General features: G+C 46.3%; 1 protein-coding gene across 1 annotated transcript; it reads right to left on the reverse strand.

Moving 5' to 3' along the window:
• Positions 1-482: 482 nt before the first annotated feature.
• On the reverse strand, positions 483-18,155 carry LOC310668782 (inositol polyphosphate 5-phosphatase OCRL-like; the record flags this gene model as incomplete). Its single annotated transcript, XM_083422111.1, is given in 13 exon segments — positions 483-796; positions 1,635-1,800; positions 2,265-2,375; positions 2,862-3,010; positions 4,415-4,511; positions 6,492-6,577; positions 8,018-8,227; positions 14,551-14,671; positions 15,242-15,424; positions 16,456-16,619; positions 16,622-16,659; positions 16,742-16,869; positions 17,856-18,155. Coding segments are annotated over 13 exon segments (2,067 nt in total).
• Between the last annotated feature and the right edge of the window lie 1,175 nt (positions 18,156-19,330).

The following is a 19,330-nucleotide window of genomic DNA, read 5'->3' on the forward strand; positions in this document are numbered from 1 at the left end:
TCGACTCCCTCCCAGGAGCTTTGGCACCGACCTCTCAGGCCTGTGGAGAGTTGGAGCAAGGAGTTTTGCAGGGAGGCTGCTGGTTTTCAAAAGGCCTTTCAAAAGGGCTTCCGGGAGTTTAGAGGGTGTTTGCAGGCTTTTCCAATGCTGTCCCCAATATACACAATTTCATTTAAACGCACGGTACCTCCGAACGCAACCCCCGTGTAAACGGGGCGTTGCCTGTACCTGATTTGAGCCCGCTACAAGAACATCTAGAGGATAGCAAACCAACTCTTACCTTTTCTAGGAAGCTGTCTTCTCCCTGAGATCAGAGGAGGAAGGCAAGAGCAAAAGACAACCAAGGGTGTTAATGGCACAGGCCCTGAGAAGAGAAAGAAACAGCCCGTTGGCTGAGCAGTATCTGGGCAGATGGCAGGGAAATGCACACGGTTCAGTGGCCCTGCGAAAGGGCAGGTGGGAGGACCAGAACCTGGGATGACTCAGTCAAGGCAAACAAAGGGCATGAACAGCACACAGGAAGCGGATGCACAGCTACAGAAGCTGAATGCAGCGGAGGACCCCCAGCCCCCACATTTCTGAGTGGAAGAGCAGCTGTTTTTCAAGCAGGCAAGCAGAGTGGGAAGGGTAGACATCCAGCACAAGGCTTCCAAGGAGGTCCCGAAGCAGCTTGGTAGGTATCTCCCACTGATGGTGAGGAAATAGTCCTTGCTAGGGTCAAGGTGAAGGACAAAGATAGCCTCAATCTTCTCTTCCTTGCTGACGTACACATCCAGGGAAATGTCCCCCGTCTCACCTAAAACGGGAGGAGGTCAGGCAGATACACTCTTTGGCACAGCCAAGTTGGCTTGTCTGTAAATTAAAAGTGAAGACAGTGAAGAATTGAACAGAAGGACACAATGCGAGCCTGCTGGATCAGGCCAATGGCCCATCTCGTACAGCCTCCTGTTCTCACAGGTGTATGGGGGAAACCTTAACTTCAAGAATTAGGAAAAGAAGCGACTCAGTTCCCACCCCCACCCCACTTTCCTCTCTAGTCCTCCAAAGCGGCAGCTGCACAGAAGATGGTGACATCATACTGGGGGGTGAGAGAAAGTGATCCTAACAAAAGAATATAAAAAGGGAAAGCACTTATTTGTCTCCTAAAGCATTTTTGCGCCCCCAATGTAACTTTCTTTTTTAGTTTACATTTCACTGAGTTTTTAAAAGTTTGGCTAGTTCTATATGTTCTCCAAGATATTTTTGTGCCTCCACAACATAAAAATACGCATATTTTTTTAAAAAAAGTAATTTTTGGACGGACTGCTCTCACTGGTTCCCTGCAATGCCAAAAGGTGTTTGGGGACCCTCCAGCATTGTTTGGCTTCAATTCATTTGTGCGTGTGTGTGTGTTTGTTTAAAGCTGGTCACACACACTTTTACACTTTGGGCTCAGCTGCTTTGACGTGTGGCCCTTGGAGGCTTGAGCATGGGGCAATGCAGCCCACAAATGTTAAGCCTCCCCTGCTCTACCAAACTCCCAAGGTTGGAGGGAGGAGGGTTGGGAAGAGGAGGAGAAAAGGAAGGCCTTCCCTAGATGACCCTTGGGGTCCCTTTCCAACTCTACAGTTCTCTGATTCCAGAGAGAGACGCGCTGGGCTCCAAGTATCCCTCGCAGGGCTCAGCGCAAAGCCATGGCTTCCAATACTGGCTGTCACTGAGCTTGGGGATAAAGGAGAAGTGGAGGGTGACCTGCCCGTTGTTTGTGATCTGGAACTTCTCCTTCTGCAGCTGCCGGAACTTCACATTCTCAAACGGAAACTGCAGAGCAAAAGGCGGGGGGGGGGGGGGGGGAGAAAGAGAGTGCTTGCCTTCAGCAGAGGCAAGGAAACGTGCTCCAGGGGGAAGTTTGTCCTTGGCCCCGGGCTCTCATTTAGGGGACTGCACATGCAACAGGTCCACGTGGGGCTCTCCAGATATTGCTGCACTTGCCACTGGCCATGTTGGCTGGGGATGATGGGAGTTGTAGTCCAGCATCTGGAGGGCACCACGCTGGCTACCCCTGGAGTCTTTGCCTGCGAGGAAGAGGCTGCCGCTCAGTGGAAGGGCATCTGCCTTGCATGCAAAGGTCCCAGGTTCTATCCCCAGCATCTCCAGGTAGGGCTGGGAGAGATCCCCCGGAAATCCTGGGGAACCGCTCAAGACTGAGCTAGATGGGCCAAGGGCTTCTTTCCCCCCTGGTCTTTTTGCAGCAGACCCTCTTTAAGGGGTTGGAGAGGATCCTATTCATCTTTACCTCCCTCCAGGGAGGGAAGGAATTCGTTCTCCATCCTGTCCATCAACTGAACAATATCCTCAAACACTTTCCGGTACCGTCGGTCATCCACGACGGTGGATGGCAGAGCACATTTGTTGGGGCTATGGACTGAAAGGGGGGGGTATGAGTTAAGAGCAGAAAGGCCTGATGCACCCCCCTGTTCCCAGCCCTGAAAGAGGCAAGTACTGTAACTCTGAGAGCTTCCCCAGGATGGCAGCGGCTGTGACTTCCAGAGCCAATGGGCTGAAGCCAAATGCTCCAAGCCAAGTACCACACAAGCTCCACTGCATGAATGGAGCCAACGGTTAAGGTATACAGTTCAGCCCATGTGGTCTGCCCTGCCTGCAGGAGCAGCGTGTACTCAGAACAGTGGAGAATGGAAGCCTAGGGATTCAACAGAGCCAAAAGCTGCCCACTCCTTGCACCGGAAGTCATTGGCCAAGGAGGAGCTGTGTGGAAAGGGGCCTGGTTGTTGGTCAGGGCCTGCCCAGATTCGAGGAGGTGCCACATAGCAGGCAACTAAAAACCCTGACTAGACGATAGCCCTGGCCAGGGCAGGTGTTACCCCTGTGAGGAAGAGGGAGCTGACGGGCTTGTGGTCGCTCCTTTTCAATTCCATGTGGCTTCGGTAGCTGAGCTGATTCACGCTGCCTCCTCTCCAGAGGATTGGCTCACACCATGCTGGCACACGCCACTTCCCACTGCAAGGAGACACTGTTGGACTGGCTGAGGCAACACACAAGGCTCACACAGTCAAACTTTGGCTCCACACACGGCCTGTGATCTTGACCACGGTCAAGAGCTGGAGATGATGGGGCTTGGGAGTCCAACTTCTGAAGGGGCGGACCTTGCAGGTGTGCAGGCATTTTGCCTCATGGAGAGAGTTGTTAGGAAATCAAAAGCAGAATGAATTTCTGACCTCCCCCAGTTTGGATTCCTACATTGCAGGGGGTTGGACTAGATGACCCTCGTGATCCCTTCCAACCCCACAATTCATTAATTAAGTCTACCCTGGCTGGCAGCAGCTCTCTGTGGCCCAATCCTTTGTCAGGTGGAGGTGCCTTTCAACTTGAGACTCTGCATACAAAGCATATGGCACACCACCAAATGATGATCCTTCCCCAAAGCAAGGGGCCCCGTTATTCTTGTTCAGACACTATTTTTTCAGTGATCCAAAAGACCCTTTCTGGCACCTGAAATGCTGCCCAAAGGAGCCTGCCGTTTTCCGGCTTCGTCACTACATGTTCCGCCTGTCCTTTTGATTTCCCCATTACCACAGCAAGAGCAATGAAACTAGCAGGCCTCGGTGGCTTCTGACAGTTGTCAAGAACCACAAGCATATGCCAAATCCTGGATGGTGAGGCTCAATGGCTACTAGCCATAATGGCCACAGAACATACTCCACCAAGAGAAGCAGCATGGCTTGGAGGAGGGGAGCGTGCTGTTGCACCCAGGTCCTGTTTGTGGGCTCCCCGAGAGGCATCTCATTGGCCAATGTGAGAACAGGATGCTGGGCCAGATGGACCAATGGCCTGATCCAGCAGGGCTGCTCTCATGCTCCTATGCCCTGGCAGACTCATCTTGAGAGAGCACCAAGTCTCATTCCCAGACTTCCTTGACACAAAGAGGATTCTCATTCAGCCTGCTGCACCTTTCAAGGAACTGCAACACCGCTTATACACACCACGAAACAGAGGGTGCTGGTTATCAGGACAAATGTGGGGGAAAGGAGCCAAAACATTTCCAGAGCAGGGATGGCTTGAGGAAGACAACATATCACAGCCTTGCATTTCACAACTCGCCTAGCAGCCTTTGGCAACCCGGAATTCCATGCAAGCAAAGTGAGCAGGTGAAGGAGAGCTGGATCTCTCTCTTCCTCCGTGGCTTGGTGTCCATTCTGGCTGCAGAGGAAAGGAAGTCCGTCCAGCCCTCAACTCTAGCCCTCCTCCAACAGCTGGCTTAGCAGAAAGCCATGTCTAAAATATATTTTTGACTAGCCTGCTCAGGAGGATGGAAAGGCAGGCCACTACTAGCATCTCAGCAGACTAGGAAAAACAGACAAGCCTTGCAGAAGAATGACTGAGAGGACTTACTTACAAAGGCTCAGCTATCAAGCAGGATCTTTTTTTGAGTCGAATTTGTACGTCGGGATGAACTTGATCTCTCCCTCTGTGAAATCAGCAAAAGCTGTCTTTTGGGTACGCTGAATGTTTAGCTAAAGCCAAAAAGAAATCGCTAATCTGCAGAGAAGCAAAAGACCCCCTGTTGCCTGACAATGGAGTCTATTAACAGCCACTGTTGTGCTGGAAGACCAAGGTGAAGTACTAGTAGGTTAAAGGTAAAGGGACCCCTGGTTGGACAGTGTTCTCGAAGCTACAAACATGAGTTTGACCAAACTGCGGGAGGCAGTGGAAGACAGGAGTGCCTGGCGTGCTCTGCTCCATGGGGTCACAAAGAGGCAGACACGACTAAACGACTAAACAACAAAGGGACCCCTGACCATTACGTCCAGTTGTGACCGACTCTGGGGTTGCGGCGCTCATCTCGCTTTATTGGCCAAGGGAGCCGGCATACAGCTTCCGGGTCATGTGGCCAGCATGACTAAGCCGCTTCTGGTGAACCAGAGCAGCGCACAGAAACGCCGTTTACCTTCCCGCCGGAGCGGTACCTATTGATCTACTTGCATTTAGACGTGCTTTCGAACTGCTAGGTTGGCAGGAGCAGGGACCGAGCAAGGGAAGCTCACCCCGTCGCGGGGATTCGAACCGCCGACCTTCTGATCATCAAGCCCTAGGCTCTGTGGTTTAACCCACAGCGCCACCCGCGTCCCTACTAGTAGGTTAGCCAAGTGCAAAAAAAGGGGTATACCTTCTGAAATCCTATCTTATACCCAATTATTAAAGGTACAGGATGCTTGTGCATTTTTGCCCCATGTCATCTTAAATTACTTTGCTGCATCACACGACAGGAAAATCCTCTAACTCAGGAGCAGCAGACAGGTGGCCCTCACAATGCTGCAGAACTACAATTCCCATCATCCATGATTACTGGCCATGATGGCTGGAGCCAACAGGAACTGCAGCTCAGTAACATCTGGCAGACCACAGGTTAGCCATACCTACAATATGCAATGTTATATGTACCAATAATCCATACAAACTGTTAACAACCACCAGAATACACCCCGACACTATGAGCAACTGCAAAACCATCCTTTTGCATCCTGCATTGGCTCCCAGGACGTTTCTGAGCACAATTCTGAGTGTTGGTGCCAACCTTTAAAGCCCTAAATGGCCTCAGCCCTGAAAGAGTGTCTCCATCCCCATTGTTCAGCCCAGGCATCAGGGTCCAGCACCGAGGGCCTTCTGGCGGTTTCCTCACTGTGAGAAGCGAAGTTACAGGGAACCAGGCAGAGGGCCTTCTGAGTAGTGGCACCTGCCCTGTGGGACACCCTCCCGTCAGATGTCAAGGAGATAAGTAACTATACAGCCTTTAGGGAAGTTTTTAATGTTTTATGATGGTTTTGCGCATGTTGGAAGTCTGAGGCTGCCCCCCCCCCCCCCGCCTTCCTTGCAGCATCCTTCTCAAAGGGCTAAGGCATGACTACGCTCACAGAGTTTAAATCCACCATAAGGTGCAGCAATCAGGCCTCTGTTTCAACACAAAATACCAATGATCCTTATGCCAAGTGGGAGAAAGGTTGTCAACATGATGAACACACAAACCTTGGAGAGAAAAATGTAAAACAAAAAGCATCAGCAATTCAATTGGACTTAATGGAAGTATCTGCTGATAAGAACATGTGAGCAATGCAGATTTTCCAGATTGATGCAAAACCTAGAGCAGGAAACCTTAGACCTTTAGATATTGCTGGACAGCAGCTATGCTGGGGCTGATGGGAGTCCAACAACATCGGGAGCGTGTGCTGAGCTAGGAAAGCCCTCTAACTGGGAAATTGCAGAGCAGTCCTACTTATTCCAAGGCAACCCTCCAACTTAATTGGGACTTGCTTCTAATTCAGGTTGCACAAACCTGCAACCTTAAAAAGCATTTGTAGAAGTCGCAGTCATCCTATGTTCTTTGCTCCTAACTGCCTGAAAGTGGTTCCTCTAGCCTAGGCTGGGGTATCCCAGACAAAGGAAATAAACAGGGCAATATCCTAAACCACCACATATAACACAAAGATGTCTCTCACCTGGCCGTAGGTCAGAAGTCTCTGAAGCTCATTTTTAGTGATCAGATGACAATGCTGGAAAAAAGCAAAGCAACCACAGCTACAGGCTAGCTCACGGGGTCGGGGGGCGGGGGGCAGCCTGCTGCCACTTCCTGCAATATCTAGTAAGACTGATAGCTAGGATTGGGCAGTATGATCATATTAGGCTAGTGCTCTGTGAACTAGACTGGCTCTTGAACTGCTTCCAGGCCCAATTCAGAGCACCCCATCTGGCCTTTCAAGTGTTTCAAGGTTTGGGAAAAGGGTACCAGAAGAAGGCCCACTTATGTTTGCACTGCCTCTCCACTGACTAGAATCCCCTTCCCAGGGAACTCCTGCTCTTTCAAGCATGGCAGGGCCTTTTCAGTCATGGCACCCGACCTTTCAGAAGAATCTCCCAAAGAGGTTCACCTGGCCCCTGCTTTGATGTCCTTTCAGCAAAGACTTTTAGAATTTCCCCTTGTTTCTTGAATTCATGGGCAAGGCGCTTGTGGCCCTCCAAACCCTGCTGTAGTACACAGGAACATAGGAAGCTACCTTCTATTGAGGCAGACCATTGACCCATCAAGCTCAGGACTGACTACATGGACTGGCAGCAGCTTTCAGGCAGAGATCATGCCCAGCCCGATCTGCACACACTGGTGACTGAGCCTGGAACCTTCTCCATGCAAAATGGCCGCTCTGCTTTCGCGTTACTGCCCTTAACAAACTGCAACTCCCACCCCGATCACTGGAGAAGTTGCCCACATTTGCTATAATCGAATCCAATACATCTCTGCCACTCGGTTTACGTTGCTCTCTACTGGCTGCTCTAGTAGAAACCTTAGTGGTGCAGCTGCAGCAGCAGGGATCGCCGACACTGCACCCTCCTGGTGTTGCTGAAGTGGAACTCTCATGAGCCCCAGTCAGCAAGGCCAGTTCTTAGCAATTATGGGAATTTTGGTCTATCAACATTTGGAGAGCACTATGCTGCCTGCCATAAAGAAGGCTGATCACCGAAGAATTGATGCTTTTGAATTCTGGTGCCGGAGGAGACTCTTGAGAGTCCCAAGGACTGCAAGAAGATCCAACCTCTCCATTCTGAAGGAAATCAGCCCTGAGTGCTCACTGGAAGGACAGATCCTGAAGCTGAGGCTCCAAGACTTTGGCCACCTCATGAGAAGAGAAGACTCCCTGGAAAAGACCCTGATGTTGGGAAAGATGGAGGGCACAAGGAGAAGGGGAGGACAGAGGACGAGATGGTTGGACCGTGTTTTCGAAGCTACCAGCATGAGTTTGAGCAAACTGCGGGAGGCAGTGGAAGACAGGAGGGCCTGGCGTGCTCTGGTCCATGGGGTCACGAAGAGGCGGACACGACTAAACGACTAAACAACAAGAAATGCTGCCTACCCTGAGCTACACACAGGCAGGAAAGTTACAGAAACATGACTCAGTTTGCTTCTCCAGATAGCGGAGACCAACAAGTTACATCAGCCAAGGCTTTCTCCCTCCAAGCCCTCGAAACGCACTCGTTTTCATGATTGCCAGCTGCGGCAGACCCTGGTCAGGGGGCAGGAAGCTCATCTGGGCACAGATATCCTTGTAATCCTGGTTTCGGCGCTCAAAGTCTTCCACGTGGGCAGCAAGGTGGGAATTGACAACGCAGAAGCTGGTATTGTTGCAGACAAACCTCGCGGCCACACAACCCTTGTTACCCTGCAGGGGCGGAGCAAAGATGGCTGGTTTTTTTTTATATAATATTTTATTGGGTTTTACAGAAAACATAAAACAACAGTAAACAAACAACCTCACAACAAAAGAACAGAAAAATAGACACTACAACACACAAACACAAAACAGCAAAATACAAAAAAGAAAATAAACATATTAAAAACGATTTTTGTCTCCTTGTATTCTTTACATTAACTTATTTCTCCGACTTCCCCAGACCTTCCTTCTCTGTATTCCAAATCAAATATTCTGTCTGCAAATTCTTTCCCTCTATCATATTTTGATTTTCTAATAATCTTAAAGTCTAATAGATAGTTGCATTTCCTTAAATCTGACAAAATATTGGATCTTTCTCTATTCACTTTTTAACTAATAACCATTCACCATCAATCCGATGTCATCAAACGTTCATTATCTTATAATGTTTCTGTAAATAGTCTTTAAATTTTCTCCAATCTTCCTTCACCGTCTCTTCTCCCTGGTCTCTGATTCTGCCGGTCATTTCTGCCAATTCCATGTAGTCGGTAACTTTCATCTGCCATTCTTCCAGCGTGGGTAACTGTTGTGTCTTCCAATACTGTGCGATGAGTATCCTTGCTGCTGCTGTAGCATACATAAAAAATGTCCTATCCTTCTTGTGCACCTGTTGGCTAACCATACCCAGGAGAAAGGCCTCTGGTTTCTTCGGGAATGTGTATTTAAACACTTTTTTCAGCTCATTATAAATCATCTCCCAGAATGCCTTTATCTTTGGGCACGTCCACCAAAGGTGAAAGAATGTACCTTCAACCTCTTTACATTTCCAACATTTAAGTGATAGATTTTTGCAAGCTTGACTGGTGTCATGTACCACCTGTATATCATTTTCATTATATTCTCTCTTAGAGCATTAGATGCCGTAAATTTCATACCGGTGGTCCATAACCGTTCCCAGTCAGCAAACATTATGTTATGACCCAGGTCTTGGGCCCACTTAACCATCACTGATTTCACTTCCTCATCCTGTGTATTCCATTTCAACAGCAAGTTGTACATTCTTGACAAAATCTTAGTTTTGGGTTCTAACAGTTCTGTTTCCAATTTTGATTTTTCCACCTGGAAGCCAATTTTTCTGTCCATTTTGTAAGCCTCCATTATCTGATAATAATGAAGCCAATCTCGCACTTTACTTTTTAGTTTTTCAAAACTCTGTAATTTCCATTTTTCTCCATCTTGTTCTAGGATCTCCCAATATTTTGGCCAATTGGCCTCCATATTGAGTTTTTTTAGTGCTTTTGCTTCCATTGGGAAGAGCCACCTTGGGGTCTTATTTTCAAGCAAATCTTTATACCTTATCCAAACTTTAAACAATGCATTCCTAACAATGTGAGTTTTAAACATTCTATGCACTTTAACCTTGTCATACCATAAGTATGCATGCCAACCAAAAACATTATTAAATCCTTCTAAATCCAAAATGTCTTTGTTTTCAAGAAGTAGCCATTCTTTTAGCCAGCAAAAAGCTGCTGCTTCATAATAAAGTTTCAGGTCTGGCAGGGCAAAGCCTCCTCTTTCCTTTGCATCAGTTAATATTTTAAATTTTATCCTTGGCTTTTTGCCCTGCCAGACGAATCTAGATATGTCTTTTTGCCACTTCTTGAAACAGTCAGTTTTGTCTATAATCTGTAATGTCTGGAATAGAAACAACATTCTTGGCGATACATTCATCTTTATCACGGCAATACGACCCATTAATGAGAGTTTCAACTTAGACCACATTTCTAGATCTTTCTTTATCTCCGACCAACATTTGTCATAGTTGTCTTTGTATAAATTCCCATTTTTAGCAGTCATAATAATTCCCAAATATTTCACTTTTTTCACTACTGTCAAACCTGTCTTATTCTGAAACCTTTCTTTCTCAATTTCTGTTAAATTCTTTACCAAAACCTTTGTTTTTGTTTTGTTTAGTTTAAAACCTGCCAATCGACCAAACTCCTGGATCAGTTCTAAGACTCTTTTCACACTGGATTCTGGCTCCTGCAATGTCAAAACTAGGTCATCTGCAAATGCTCTTAGTTTATAATGTTTAGCTCCGACCTGTATCCCTCTGACCAATTGGTCCTTTCTAATCATGTTCAACAACACCTCCAGGACTGATATGAAAAGCAAGGGGGAAATTGGGCAACCTTGTCGTGTTCCTTTCTCTATTCTGAACTCCTCAGTCACTACATTATTAACAATTAATTTAGCTTTTTGTTCAGAATAGATTGCACCTATACCATTTTCAAATTCTTGGCCTACCCCCATGCCTTGGAGATTCTTCTTCATAAAGCTCCAAGAAATATTGTCAAAGGCCTTCTCCGCATCCACAAATACCAGAGCCGCTTTTGTATTTATTTTTTCCTGTAAAAATTCCAATATGTCTATTATATTCCTCACGTTGTCTGATAGATGTCTTCCTGGGAGAAAGCCTGCTTGGTCCTTGTGAATCTCCTCTATTAAAACTTTCTTAAATCTTCTAGGCAAAATATCTGCAAAAATTTTGTAATCCACATTAAGCAATGATATAGGGCGGTAGTTTTTAAGTTGATGTTTTTCAATCTCTATCTTTGGTATAAGTGTGACAAAAGCTTCTTTCCACGTTTCTGGTGCTCTTTTCCCCTGAGGTATATCATTACAAACTTCCTTCAATGGCTGAATTAACCAGTCTTTCAGTGATTTATAATATCTAGCAGTCAGCCCATCAGGCCCTGGGGACTTGCCGAGTTGCATATTCTGAATGGCACTCTCAACCTCTTGGTCTGTTATCCTGTAACTCAATTTCAACCTACTTTCTTGAGATATTTTCGGTAGCCCATTCACTTTCAGAAATTCATCTATATCTGCTTCCTTCTGGGGTTGCTGAGAGTAAAGCTGTTTAAAGTATTTTTGGAAAGCAGTCCTTATTTCAACTGGGTTCTGTATAATTCTTCCTTCCACTTCCAAATTTGTTATTGTGTTCATTTTTGTCTCTTCTTTATTTGCCATGCCAATAACTTTCCACATTTATTTGCCGATTCAAAAGTTCTCTGTCTCATTTGCCTAATCTTCCATTCAATTTCTTGATTTATCATTTGCATATATTCAACTTGGTATAACTTAATCTCTCTTAAAATTTCCTGTGATTTTGGTTTTGTTCTCAATCTCTTTTCTACCTCATTGATCTTTTCCAGGATCTTCTCTCTTCTTTCCTTTTGTAATCTCTTTTTAAGCGTATTTTGTTGTATCAAGAACCCTCTCATAACAGCTTTACTTGTGTCCCATACAGTTCTTTTCTCCACCGTGGCATTCAAATTTATCTCAAAGTAGTCTTTCAAAGTTTTCTGGGCTTTTTTATTTACATCATCATCTCTAAAGAGAGAGTCATTCATTCTCCATCTAAAGGAACCAATTGGTAGTAGATTCATTACCATCTTTACTGCATTATGGTCGGAGCAAGTCTTTGGGCAGATTTCCACTTTTTTTATCTTCGGTGCCAGTCCTCTAGTAATCCAAATTTGGTTGATTCGTGTCCAGGTCATTTTGGCTTCGGAAAAGAAGGTTCCCTCTCTTCCTAGAGGGTTTTTTGTTCTCCAGATATCAATCAGGTCCAAGTTATCAGTCAATTCAAAAAAAGTTTTCGGTAGTCTACCATCTTTGGTGACTACCTGTTGTTGTGCCTTGTCCATATTTGTTGAAACAACTCCATTCATATCTCCCATCAAGATCACATTGTACTCCAAATAGTCATTCAATGTCTCATGCAACTTCTTAAAAAACTCGGATTTTCCTTCATTTGGTGCATACACACCTACTATCAAATACTTCTGTCCATGATATTGTATTTCAATTGCCAAATATCTTCCTTGTTCATCCTTAAAAATAAATTTTGGCGAAAGGCTCTCTTTAGCATAGATTACTACTCCTCTTTTTTTTACTTTGTCAGATGAAATAAATTCTTGACCCAATCTTTTATTGATTAAAATTTTCCTGTGGAGCCTGGTCACATGTGTTTCTTGTAAGCAAATCAAGTCCAATTGTTCTTTTTTTAAAATATAAAAAATCGATTTCCTCCTTCGAACAGAGTTTAGACCATTACAATTCCAACTTAAAAGTTGCAGAGACATGGTGAATTTGTTCTATTGTATTCCTCCAGATGCTCCCAATGTCTTGTCTTTGTCTGCCGAATCTGGCGGTGTCCTTTTCTTCCTGTTCCGTTTCGGTTTGGCTCCTGTCACGTCTTCACTTCCTTCCTCTGATGACTCCGATGGGTCTGCTACTTTTAAAGTTCCTTTTCGTAGATCCTCCTCGTAAACTTCTAAAAATGTGTTCTTGTCTTCCACTGATTTAACTTTTATCTTTCTTCCCTTGATGCTGAAAGAAAGTCCTTCCGGAAATTCCCACCTGAAGATAATATTGTTTCTTCTTAGTTGAGTAACCAAGTCTTTATAATTTGACCTGAGGTCCAAGAGGTGTTTTGGGATGTCCTTGAAGATTTCGGCTTTAGATTAATTAATTACCGGTGGTTTTTGAAAATGTAATCCCAAAATCTTATCTCTTTCTTCTTTAGTTCTAAACGTAACCAGACAGTCTCTAATTTTAATTCTTTTACTTGTTTTTCCCAATCGAAACACGCTCAAGATCTTAATTTCCTCTTTTTGGGGTTCCAAGTTCCAAAATTTCTCAAATTCTTGTGTAAGGAGGTCCCGCAGCCTTCCTTCCTCAATTTCTGGCACGTTCCTGATTCTCAGATTAATTTGTTTATCTTTCAACTCAATCATAGAAAATCTAGCTCTATAGTCCTCAAGTTGCTTCTTCATCGGTGGTAATTTCTCCTCTGTAGCTGCTGCAGTTTCCCTAGCCTCCTCAGCGATTTTTCTTGTCTCTGCCGTTGCCTCCAATAATTCCTTAATTGAATCTGTATTTTGCTTTATACTTGCAGTATTTTGATCTATTTTTAAGGAGGCCTCTGTTACTCCTTTATTTGTTTCTGCAACCTGACTTTTAATTTCCTCCACTTGTCTTTTTGTTTCTGTCACTTCTTCTGTCAGTTTATCTATTGATCCTTGTAATTTTGAAAATCCTGCTGTAATAAGGTCTTCTGTCGAAGACATTCCTTTAGCTTTAGGTAGAATAGAGGCACCTCCTGTTGGTTCTGGGAAGGAACCCCTCCTTCTCGTGTGAAAAGATTTACCAGATCTTGTTGTTTTGTCTTGAAATTGCTGTGTTTTCCCTTTTTCCTCTGCCATAAGCCAACAGTTTCAAGGTTACTCTGCAGCTGCAACTTGTTTACCAGTTCAAAGGGAAACAGTGGAATTTTCCTCAGTTACTTTGTTACTCTGTAACAGTTTCAATGTCCACCAGGGGGACCTAACAAACGTTGCTAGTGGAAGGATAATATGTCTCCCACTCTCCTCTCACAGCAAATTTGTAGCAATAATGTCCCTTCACAATATCTACAGCTCTCAATTTCATATAGAGTTCTCTTATCCTGATAAAAAGTTCCTTTAAGCACTTTCACAGTCCGCTAAACTTCACTTTCACTTTTGACAGGTCAGGACCGGGAGTCCAGGCAGTGAACTTTAATGTTACTTAACTTCTCTCAACGCAGGCAAAAGAAATTTCAGGCTCTCCCCCCTCTTTCCCTGCTTCCCGAGGGGGAACTTCTCTCCAAAGACTTCAGATTTCAACCTTTTCAGTCCTTATTTTTACAAGGTTTTAGTCCTCAAGTCTTTGCTTTCCACTATTTACAGGCGGAAGGCTGACTTCCTGTTTAAACCTTCCCGCTTCGGTATCCAATTACATTATTTATTTAAGTCCGATTAAATCCAATTAAGTCCCAATTCTTGCTTTGTTTCATAAATTCTTTTAAGATATTTGTACTTTTCCTACTCACGGATCCTTCTTTTTAATCCAAATTGTACAAGAAGAAGTTGAGCGCTGCTCCGATCACAGCTGCGCGACGTCACTCCGAAAAAGACTCTCAGCACCGCTTCAACCCCCGTTTCGCTCCAGAACTCTTACCGAGCCCCAGAAACGTTTTGGAGGAGCGCAGTTGGTGCCCGCCGAGTCCCACGGACGTAGGCTTCCTCCGCCTACGTTTTCAGGGGTTCACCGCGTCGCCGTAGCGGCAGAACCCTATTTTTCGGAGCTCTCCCCTCCGGTGCTCAGAGGGAAGCCGCCATGATTGATGGCGCTCAACCCGGAAGTCGGAGCAAAGATGGCTGTTAGTGAGCAAGCAGGAAAGAGGGGGGAACTGGTTGGCAGAGATTAGAAAAACAGATAGACAGACAGAAAGACCGACGTAGGGAATTCCGCTGTCAGGGTCTACTCCCCATCTCCCCCATGATGCCTGTGCCCACTGTCTCCCTCATCACTTCCTTGATGCGGCTGAGCTGGTCCTTCCTGACAAAGATGAGCAACATCATTCCAACTAGACGCACCAGATGCACCTAGAAGATGCAAGGTACTGGGATGTCTACCAGCTCTGTTCATTGCTTGCTGTCCTGGGCCGGCTGGATGCAGATAGGAGTGGCAGGGGGCACCAACTGGGGATCCCCCAAGGGAAGAAGGCTCAGAGCCAGGGAACTGGTGGGGGGTCATCCGAGGGAGAAGAGGGAGCAGACTGTGAGCAAGAGGAGGTGTTGGAAACTGAAGAGGCAGGAGGGCAGGAAGATTCTGTGGCAAACAGCAGCCCAGAATCCGAGGCAGAAGTGGAGGCTGGAGGCGGGGGTCAAGAGGCAGAGATCAGGCAGGCTGCTGAAGAAGCCAGGGGGTCTCCCCATCCTGCTGCGATCAGCTCCCCTCCCTGCTGGTCTCCCAGAACACAGAGAAATTAAGAGAAGGGAGCAAAGACAGGCAAGGTGTCAGAGTCTCAGGTTGCTTGGGAAGGACCGGGGGGGGGGGGAGACTTAAGAGAGTCTTGCTGACCTTCTTGCTGACCTCCTCCTCCTCCTCCTCCTCCTCACTCCAGCTCCTGACAGCTGTCTGGCTGCTGAAGAAATGGGTGGGGTTGGACTTACTTTCTTGTACTTGGATTTGGAACGCAAAGCCTTTTCCACAGCTGTCAGCCACTCTTGCTCCTTTGTCGAGTCCAAGTAGAAGAAAGCCTCTGTGCTCAGGTCCAGCTCCTGGAACCGAATGCCCAAGTGCCAAAGAGAAGGATGTGAAACTGCAGGAAGAGGACTCCAATCGGAACAGACGTGCTGGTTAAATATGCAAAGACAACAGGAGTGTGCAAGGGCAGGCAAGATCAGGACCAAGAACAAACAAGTAATACCAGCCACTTCTTCCTCAGCTTAGCTATTCGGGGCCCCAAAGGAGCTTTGCGAATGAAAGAAAAAAAGCTTTTTCCTTGTATTTTTTAAGCTGTGTCAGCCAGCCTGATATCTAGGCACTACCCCAGTAGCCACAGGCAACCAGAAATTCTTTGAAGGCAAGTGAGTTGGTTGATCTCTCCCTTCTTCCTTCACCTGGCAACCTGGTTTCCAGGCTGGCTTTCCGGGAGCAGAAAACCACCTCTCAGATCTGCTGTGCCAAGCTTGTTTGCTAGAAGATTACCCCGTGACACCCTTGTCCTCTTTGCAAACCTCCTAAATGGCTAGCCTTCTGTGTTTCCATGCTGGCCATGAAGGAATGGGCATTCCCCACTCTGAAAACAGCACAGAAATACAGCCTGTCTAGTAAAGGGGTAAAAAGAGCAAGCTAAACAGCCTCTGTAAAACAGTAGCATCTGAAGCTGCTGACCACATACTGATAAACATATCATAAAAGGAGACATGAAAAACAAATGGCCACTGGGTACTACTAACAGTGGGACACGGGTGGCGCTGTGGGTTAAACCAGAGAGCCTAGGACTTGCAGATCAGAAGGTCGGCGGTTCGAATCCCCACGACAGGGTGAGCTCCCGTTGCTCCAATCGTGGGTTTACAAAGCTGGTAAAATGAACCACCATAGGATCTGGACACACCAAACTGTGGTTAATTTAAAATCCAAGTGGAAGCTTCCCAATAGGCTTGGGGTGGGGGAGAGGTGTGCAAACCTGGAGGAGAGGCTGCCGTCCTGCTCATAATATGAAGCCACGGTTCAGTATGTGGCACCAAGGGACATTGCCCACCACAACTAATACTTTCCATTACCCACCCATGTGGCCTGAGTGAACAGGACAGACTTTGCCTGGCACCCAACAATAAAGCTGTCATGTAGATGTCGCTTTCTCCAGCCCCAACTCTGATACAGGTTCCACTGGTCTTTGCACTTTTGCATGATCTGACCTGAAATTCTGGGTGTTGACATATTCCTTCTCTCTCTTGGCGAGGACGTGCTGGGTGAGTCCCTCTCTCTGTCCGGACTGCGGATGTGTGGAAGGCACAAAGAGCTGGCGCATAGTGTGGGTCATTGGGGTTGCTTCTTGCTCATGCTCTCCTTGTCACGGATACGCCTCAGGGAGATGAGAACAGAACTCAAGTAGTCCTTAAAAGCAAGGAGGCGGGAGGGCACAGTACACCTCTAAGGCAACTTACAGCCTGCTTGGTGGCAGCGGTGGGGGTGGAGGCTCCCGGCGGGCACTCATTTGCTGATTCTGCAGGTTTCTTTCCTTCTCCATGAAGTCATCCTCGAATCCCAGAATTCCGGAGAGAGGAAAAGACTTCTGAGGTTAGAGAGGCTTCAGAACCGTTTGGGGAAGTTTCGGGAAAGGAACTTAGAAAATACTTAACTGCAGGAAAATGTTCCTGCCTCCCCACAGCACCACATTTGCCGGACAATTGCCTCTCAGCTTATGCATGTTTAGGAAGGATTGTGGAGGCAACAGGTCCTCCCCTCAAGGCCTTTTCCTCTAAAGGAGGTAGAGTGGTCTTCTCCAATCCTCTGGCCACTGCTGAGTTTTCCAAACTTGCTGGCATATTGCGTGTAGCACCTTAACAGCATCATCTTTAACAAAATTTAATAGTTCAGCTGGAATATCATCACTTCCACTGGCCTTGTTATTAGCAGTGCTTTATAAGGCCCATGTGACTTTGCTCTCCAGGATGTCAGGCTCAAGGTCAGCAACCACACTACCTGGGGTGTAGGAGACACCCATATCTTTCTGGTATAATTCCTCTGTGTATACTTGCCACCTCTTCTTGACGTCTTCTGCTTCTGTTAGGTCCTTTCCACCTTTGTCCTTTATTATGGTACTCTTTGTATGAAATGTTCCTTTCATAGCTCCAGTTTTCTTGAACAGATCTCTGCTTCCTCCCATTCTGTTGTTTTCCTCTATTTCTTTGCATTGCTCGTTTAAGAAGGCCCTCTTGTCTCTCCTTGCTATTTTTTTGGAAATCTGCATTCAATTTCCTGTATCTTTCACTATCTCCCTCGCATTTTGCTTGCCTTCTCCAAGTCCACCTTTCCTTTTGAAGCAAAATGTCCTTGAAATGGGGGAGAAATGCCCTGCATGAAGTCTTGGGTTTGCAATTTGGGGAGAGGGAAGACTGTCTGCGGCGCTGGGGAGCGGGCAGGCTGGCGAGGCCCCCTAGATCTAGAGGCCCTAGGCTTCAGCCTACTTAGCCTATACATAAATCCGGCCCTGCCTATGTCACAGTGAGCACAGGCCCATCGATCATGTGCAAGGCATTCTGCGTGTTGGGAAGGAGCCTCCTGTTCTGGGCCAGGTGGAAGAGTGACACCAGCAGAAGACTGGGTGGTGGGGTCGAAGCTGATCCCGGGGAGCACGTGAGGAGTCAAGGCTTCCCGCATGAAGGCCTCGCTTCCCCTAGAAGTCCCTGCCTCCTGGTCTGTGTTTGCTTTCTTCTTCAGGTACAGCGCCAGCATGTTCTGGATGGTGCACCTGCTTTCGGGGGAGAGCTTGTCGAACTGGTCCACACTAGAAGAATAGTCATGAGACGGGTGAGACTCCTGCAAGGCGTCCCCAAAGTCAGCGGAACATAAGCGCATTTGAAGAGCCTTGCTGGGTCAGGCCAAGGCCCATTCAGTCCGACATCCTGTTGGCATAGTGGTTCCTTCCAGATGCCCGTTTTTGTCGATTCATGATGGTTTCTATTCATGACAGTAGGAGGGCAATTATATGCAAGACTGTATTCAGTACTGTTTGTGCCTGCAAAGCTTTCGGGACAGACATACTCCGACCCTTCCAACCAGTGCCCCCTAACTTCCAGCTGAAACCAGGTACCTTTTTCATACCACAAATGTTCTTCAGTGGTGAACCATGGCATCTCAAATTCCAGGGGAGCCCTGTACGATGCCAAAATTCAGTGCCCCCACGCCTCTCAACGTCTATTCAACATCTTAGTTGCGGTGTCCCCTGTGGGGCCCGCAAGGCTTCACGCCAGGGTGACCAAACCAGTTGCACTCCCCTAAATCCATCTAAATGTAGATCCCGAACACCTGGAAGGAAGCCTATATCACATTATTTCCTAAAAAAGAGGTAGACGCTTTAGAATTGACGAATTATAGACCGATTTCACTTTTAAATAACGATTATAAATTGTTCGCGGATATAATGGCTGAAAGGTTAAAAAAAGTCTTGATTAGTAGAATTCACAAAGACCAAACAGGCTTCCTACCAGGGAGACAATTGAAGGATAACATGAGAAATGTGATTGACATTATTGAATATTTGGAAACTAGAATAGACAAACAGGCGGCCCTGATATTTATTGATGCCGAAAAGGCATTCGACAATGTTTCTTGGCGCTTCCTGACTGAAAATCTAAAAAAGATGGGAATGGGAGAAAGATTTAGAAAGGGCATTGAAGCTATTTATTCTGAGCAAAAAGCAAAACTTGTAATAAATAACACCACATCAGAATATTTTGATATATCTAAAGGGACTAGACAAGGTTGCCCCCTGTCTCCTTTATTGTTTATAACAGTGCTAGAAGTACTTATTAAGAATCTGAGGGAAACAACAGAGGTTAAAGGAGTCAAGGTGGGCATTAATGAATACAAGATTAAAGCCTTCGCGGATGACATTGTACTAACATTGGAAGATCCAAAAGATAATGTGGAAAAGGCTCTAAAAAAATTGGAAGAATTTGGTGCTGTGGCTGGACTTAAAGTGAATATGAATAAGACTAAAATGTTGATCAAAAATTTAAGTAAAGAAGACA

The sequence above is a fragment of the Podarcis tiliguerta genome, assembly GCF_965153285.1.
Source record: "Podarcis tiliguerta genome assembly, chromosome: W".
Taxonomy (NCBI): Eukaryota; Metazoa; Chordata; class Lepidosauria; order Squamata; family Lacertidae; genus Podarcis; species Podarcis tiliguerta.